Source organism: Idiotropiscis lumnitzeri, chromosome 2, assembly GCF_059441095.1.
Source record: "Idiotropiscis lumnitzeri isolate Australia: NSW breed Sydney's pygmy pipehorse chromosome 2, RoL_Ilum_1.0, whole genome shotgun sequence".
In the NCBI taxonomy this organism is placed as follows: Eukaryota; Metazoa; Chordata; class Actinopteri; order Syngnathiformes; family Syngnathidae; genus Idiotropiscis; species Idiotropiscis lumnitzeri.
Genome location: NC_142392.1, coordinates 18,325,875 through 18,332,880, shown reverse-complemented (window position 1 = coordinate 18,332,880; position 7,006 = coordinate 18,325,875). Strand labels below are relative to the sequence as shown.

General features: G+C 41.1%; 1 protein-coding gene across 1 annotated transcript; it reads right to left on the bottom strand.

The window, feature by feature from the left end:
* Positions 1-3,010: 3,010 nt before the first annotated feature.
* On the bottom strand, positions 3,011-6,280 carry LOC148341872 (uncharacterized). Its single transcript, XM_088288716.1, has 2 exons — positions 5,885-6,280; positions 3,011-4,536 (listed from the first exon to the last, which is right to left on the bottom strand). Exons 1-2 carry the CDS (start codon positions 6,003-6,005, stop codon positions 3,323-3,325), a joined length of 1,335 nt encoding a protein of 444 aa, XP_088144842.1. The 5' UTR covers positions 6,006-6,280; the 3' UTR covers positions 3,011-3,322.
* Between the last annotated feature and the right edge of the window lie 726 nt (positions 6,281-7,006).

The window sequence follows — 7,006 nt, the reverse complement described above, 5'->3', positions numbered from 1 at the left end:
ATCTTAACGCACGACCAAATTACTATGAGCATTGAGCAAACAGTGACTGCAAAAATGGCTTCATGGACTTGTGTTGCTGCAGAAACACAGGAAAGTGAATCCATTTGCACATTAGTCACAATAATTTGATCCCGTGGTGAGAGCCACGTCAGAGTGTGTTCAAGCAGTCTTCACTGCTGCTTCAGGAATTAAAAAATTACATTCTTGTCCACCACATTCACATTGCACGGCGACCTCATTGTCACAGGGACACATTACACTGATAAGGTGCGGTGCGTTTCAGCCCAGCGTCACTTTTCCCGCACCAGTAGAAGGCGCCACACGACTGTGGAAGCCGCTCCAAATTATCACCAAACCGCGACTTGACCTTGTGGACATTTTTTCTTTTTTTTTTTTTAAGGACATTTTTCTCCCGACTGGAGGAACATTTTTTGTTTTGGGGATTGCAAATGGAAATTTTGTTTCAAGGGATGCTAAATTCTGTATGTTCAAGACAAGCAGCATGATGTTTTGCACCGATTCAGGCGTGTAAGACACAAAAACCAGGTGCACATTCCAGACTGATAAGAAAGAAATGAGGTGCACATTCCGAACTGATGAGGAGTAGAAGCGTTTGAGAACTAAGGTCACAAAACAGATCATTTGTAAGAGAGAAATTGTTAGAATGAGCAGGAAGAGCCTAGGCGGGTGTGAGCAAGTCAAAATTTGGGGTTTCCCATCTTTGATGGGTTGTATGGTTACAATGTGAACTGATAGTCAAGATAAATGTTCATGTGTTCTGTCGACATTGGGCAGACAAGGGCTTTTAAAACCACAACAGGAAACGAAATGTTGTGCATAAAACATGCCTAAATGGTTATTTGAAAAGCAAAACTTACTTAATAAAATGATCCAATTACAATTGGAAACTGCCTCGCTGACAATGCAGCGAAGGCTGCAGCCCAAGGCATGACCTCAAAGTCGGCACTGCATTACTATAAAGGAAAATGAACACACACACACACACTCACAGCAAATCAACTTGACAATTTGATATCACGCCAGGAAAAATACACCACTAATTGAATGCACACATTGGGATAACAAAGGTGCAAACAAATCCTATATGGCCACCCCAATAGATTCCCAGATCTTGACTCATCAGAACCACCAGCGACTGGCACATCGGTCGCAGTCCACATGAAAAACATGTTTGACCGAAAAAGATGCAAAAGACACAATTACTGGTCAGTGTGTTCTGATCCACAGAGAAACCACGTCCGTGTGGGAGACCAACTCTTCTTCAAGGCGTTGAAACAACTTCGTTGGGACAAGTGAATGCTGAGATGGCCCTCGCCAGATGATGGCAGTGACCCCGATGCCGCAAAGGTCGCGGGGCGTGGCAGCTGGATCCACCAGTTGCAGTACAAACTTCACCGGTTTCCAGCTAAAGGCCTAGCAACGCGAATCCCTCGAACAGGAGCTCACCTGAGTCACAATCTCGGACCACACGCACATCAGAACCACACAACCAGCCACAAATACGAATGTTGAAGCCACAGAACAAAAAGATCAGATATTGTTTGGACATTAATGACGTACATAAAGAAATTTCAGCCTTGATTGGAGAACATAACTGCATTTAAATTTTTAGTAAAATGAAACAATTATTGATGTTATGACCACTATGAAAAATTTGAAAGACACAATTTATCGGGATAATCATCAGTTTTCATTTTGTTATGTGTAGTTTGTTCATGTTGCATTGTTCCTATGACAAAGACTATGGTTAATCGTATGTTTGTTGCCCAAATGTACCATTCCAACCTGATTGATGTTGAGAATGATGAACTCGAACTGGACAATGACGAACTCGAACTGGACACTGAAACCTAAAAAACACATGGACCCTTTTTGCCCCTGACCCAACAAGTGCACACATACAACACACACGAAGATCCGGGAAGCGAGGACGGCTGTCCCATCCTACCACGAGGCAAGGGCCTCCACCAAGTCACCTCAGGGACAAGCTCTGCGTGGAGACAGTTTTTTTTTTTTTTCACTAGGCATATTGAAATGTTTTTTTAATATATATATATATATATATATATATATATGTTTTATTCCCTGACGGTCATCAAATTATGAGGATCTAGTTCCACGTCGGAAGGGAGGAGGGGAATTTTGTCCCTACTGAGGGTTTTCACCCCTCCACTGATAATCACACTGTTGTATGATTTCATTATGATGATCTGTCTTAAAGCCGTAAGGCCATGATTTAAACCCACAAACGGGGGGAAATGTAAGATGCGCTGAGGATAGGTAATCAGTTTGTGTATTCATAATCATGTTTTTATACACTCATTAATGTTTAATACACACACATAGACACTTACTTGTTATTTTAACACACACACACACAGTATCCTGAAGATGTGTTTAGTTAAAGTAACCTTAACACCGTGAGTTGTGATTTCCTGCCTGTTGGAATCTTCTGGTGATTAGTTTAGTCTAAAACAGACCACCATTGTCAGTTACTCTCCTGTCTTCTAGTGATTAGTTCAGACTAAAAAGACTTTCTTTGTATTTTAATTTCTTGTCTCCTGGTGATTCTTGAGTCAAGCTAATAAAAGCAGAGCAGAGCAGGGAGGAGGAGAGAGGAAGGAGTCACGCTGAGCTGCCTGCTCGCTTCTGCTTTGTCCCACTCTTTACCCCGCCGGCTGGTGAAAATGAACGCCATGTCTGGTTCCTCCTGGCCTCTCAGCCATATTTTTATTTCGGCCGTTACCTTTAGTAAGTTATTTCAGTAAGCTCTCCCAAAAGGCGTCAGGGCATTTAAACATGACAAAAAGACAACTGAAATGTTTGATGTAAACACAAAAATCTCATCATCACTCAGACACAATGGTTCTTCTGGCACTGATCACATTGGCTTAGTGTCAATAAAAGAGCTTTGCAAAATTCAATTTATCATATTTTATTCAAAATCACATTTACATCTTACCACAAACAGTCAGTTCCTTGAGTTTTTTTCGTCTTTTTTTTAAGCTTCAAGGATCGCTGCTATTCTCGCCATCACAATCGTGTCTCTCAGCACCGTTTTTAGAAAAGAATTCTTTAGCACAAACGCTGCAACTGAATGGCTTTTCTCCACTGTGTGTTCTTGTGTGGCTTCGTAAATGCGACTTTTGAGAGAAACTCTTGGCACAAACTGAGCAGGAAAAAGGTTTTTCTACAGCGTGCTTTCTTGTGTGGCTTGTTAATGTTGACTTTACAGAGAAGCATTTTCCACAAACTGAGCAGGAAAAAGGTTTTTCACCAGTGTGTGCTCTTGAGTGCGCTGTTAATTGTGACTTTCGAGAGAAACTTTTTCCGCAAATCGAGCAGGAAAAGGTTTTTCACCACTATGTGTTATTGTGTGGCTTGTTAAATTTGCCTTTAGAGAGAAACTCTTGCCACAAACTGAGCAGGAAAAAGGCTGCTCTCGACTGTGCGTTCTTGTGTGATATGTTAAAGTTGACTTTACAGTAAAGCTTTTGCCACAAACCGAGCAAGCAAAAGGTTTTTCACCACTGTGTGTTCTGGAGTGCTTTACTAAAGTAGACTTTCGAGAGAAACTTTTTCCGCAAACTGAGCAGGAAAAGGGTTTTTCTCCAGTGTGTGTTCTTGTGTGTTCTGTTAAACGCGCCTTATGAGAGAGACTCTTGCCACAAACTGAGCAGGAAAAAGGCTTTTCTCCGCTGTGTGTTCTTGTGTGTTCTGTTAAACGCGCCTTATGAGAGAGACTCTTGCCACAAACTGAGCAGGAAAAAGGCTTTTCTCCACTGTGTGTTCTTGTGTGTTGTGTTAAACTTGACTTTTGAGTGAAACACTTGCCACAAAATGAGCAAGAAAAAGGTTTTTCTCCAGTGTGTGTTCTTATGTGGCTTGTTAAATGCGACTTTTGAGAGCAACTCTTGCCACAAACTGAGCAGGAAAAAGGGGTTTCTCCACTGTGTGTTCTTGTGTGGCTTCGTAAATTTGACTTTTGAGAGAAACTCTTGGCACAAACTGAGCAGGAAAAAGGTTTTTCTCCAGTGTGTGTTCTTGTGTGTTCTGTTAAACTCGTCTTTTGAGAGAAGCATTTTCCACAAACTGAGCAGGAAAAATGTTTTTCTCCACTATGTGTTCTTATGTGCCGTTTTAAAGAGAATTTTGAAGTTAATGATTTCCCACAGTGAGAACATACCCAACTGTCAGTGTGACATGCCCTTTCACATTTGGCTTGCCCATCATCATTATCATCAGGAGAGCGTGATAATGTGTCCTCATTATGTACTTGTGATGGCCCCCCGTGGTCTTCGTCACCTTCTGTTGTCACGTGATGACTTGAGCTGCTGCTTGGAGGCTCCGCCCCTCTGTTGTCCTCACTCTCATCCTTGTTCGCATCTTCAGTCTTTATAGGGAGAACATTCACTGGTGACTTGTTGATCTCCTCCTCCTCCTCCTCCTCCTCCTTTTTGATGTGAGTCAAGTCTGGCTCATCTTTCACAGAACGGAGATCGTTTTCACAGACGTCTGTAGGTCACAAAAAGACAAACACACATTTGGTTTGGTCAAGTCAAAGCTCGTGCGGCGACTTTGTCCTATTTTCTACAGTGCTACCTTGACTTGAGCCTGCTGCACACGGAGCAACGCGTGCGACCCCGAATTGGACCGGACCATGAGGGCATTTCACAAAATTACATCCTACAATGTAAACCTCCCTTTTGATCCCCAATTTCATTTCTGACATCGTCACAGACGTTTCTGGAAGCGAGCTGAAGTTAGCACACGCAGGCTATTGTGTGCGTCTGATGGAACACCTGTTGTGGGACCCGAACATATTGATGCAGACCACTGGGGGCCATCGCAACATAATGTCATTGATAGAAAATAAATCCTTCAAGCGAAATATGTTTACAAGTATTTCTTATTGCATTTAGAGATAGAACTAAATGTTCCTGGGCTTGTTGGTAGAAAAGGGGGTTGTGACGTTCTCCCTTTTTAAGCCTATAGTAAGCCAAAGATGCAGATGCATTCCTTGCAGCATGCGCTTGTTCACCGAGGAGATCCGTGCAACCTTGGATGGATGCATTCAATGTATTTTAAATGTTTGGATGGGGTGAAACTACGCACATGTGCACAAAACTCGACAGGGCCACCCGAGGTTCATAAATAAGACCATTACGGACTTGATTTTTTTTTTTTTTTTAAACTTAATATTTTGTGTTTTATTCACTAAAATTGATCAACCGCCATTGACGTTTTCGCGGCAGTGTGCACATTTTTAGAGTCAGGCGGAATTCCTTCCGTAAGGAATTGCTTGAACAAAATATAAAAACCAGAAAATGTTATTTTGTTATTTTAAATGTAAATTTTATACTGGGAAAAACATGGAGTTCACCCCCCACTATTGGTTATTCTTTGGCATATATTTTCTGCACTGAATACGTACTTGATTTAAAAAAAAAATAATAATATTTTGTGTTTTATCCACTAAAATTGATCAACCGCCATTGACGTTTTCGGCGCAGTGTGCACATTTTTTAGAGTCAGGCAGAATTGCTTCCGCAAGGAATTGCTTGAACAAGATATAAAAACCAGAAAGTGGAAAATTTTAAATAATCAGTTCAAATTTGATACTGGGAAAAAACATGGAGTTTACCCCCCCACTATTGGTTATTCTGTGGCATTTATTTTCTGCACTGATTTCATTAGGCATAAACAAATGTTTAGCAAACCGACAAGTAAAAGGCAATATTTAAAGATAAAAAGGGCAATAACCTTGAACGCATTTCCCCAAACAACTTAATGTTGTGATGCATATTTCTAACGATAGAAAGTCGTTCTTTACAAAGCAAATGAGAGTAAAACGGGTACAAACCTGCTTTGTGTGGCACAACACGAGGCTTGTTGCAAACTTCGCCCAGCAGTTGATGTTGCTCGTTCTCTTCTTTTATTCCACAAAGTTCCTCTTTGTACTTGGGTGTCGTTCTTTCACACATTTTCAAACGCCAATCCCAAAAAATCCTCCCTTGATCTCTGCTCGGCGATGAGTCATGTGCCTCTTTTCGTTAGCGGCTAGCTAGCTAACAAGCTAAGCTAATTACGCCGAAAAGGATCAACGAGCGAAGATGAGGTTATCGGGACACAAAGACTTAATGAATTATGTCGACGTCCTTTAGAGTAGCACTGGACATCCTGTGAAAAAATTACAGTCAGTTCCACACTGAATCAGAAGAATTTAGCGGTGGGTGTTTTTATTTCGGTGTGGATGTGGTCGAGGTCCTTCGGAAGCTGCGCGCTTGCTTATGACGTCATGCTTTAAGCACGTATTTTTCAAATATATTTCTTTGCCTCTGTGTTTGTTTTTACCCCTGGCTGTTCTATTTTAATATATTATTTATATAATATTTTAATTCGGTTGATAAAAAAAATGTAACAAAATAATTAAATTGACGCCACATTGGCGAGTAATCTCGCGCGTCACTTCCGCCTATGCCCGGAGAAGCCGCTGCTGGAACTGCAGTGGGACGTTTACGTTTCTCCTAACGAACGAAGCAACAATGCTGTGGTTCACTCGGGCTGCAAGATTGTATGAATATAATGTCTGCATATACTAGCAGTGCTTCTCAATTATTTCACACCCGCCCCTACCAAGAAGAAAAAGATTCGCGCCTCCCCACCACCAATTTGTTTTCTGTCTTTGTAGATTGATGTTAGATTGTCAATAAAATATCCCTTAACTAAGCTACATTGACAAGAAATATAATTTTGAGAACTATTATCGTAAGGATCTCGAAACTCAGTACTCTGTTGTGCAAATATTGATGAGATGACAAATATTTGTCATGTTATTGTTGGAGTTGGATCACGGTGGAAATGAGAAGTAGTTAGTAAATCAACCTTTAAAAGCCAAACTTCCTCCAATGCGTGTTCGTTTTTTGTGCTCAAGAAGAAAAGGGTCAAATAAAGACTCAACAACTGATTAGAGGTCCGATATTTA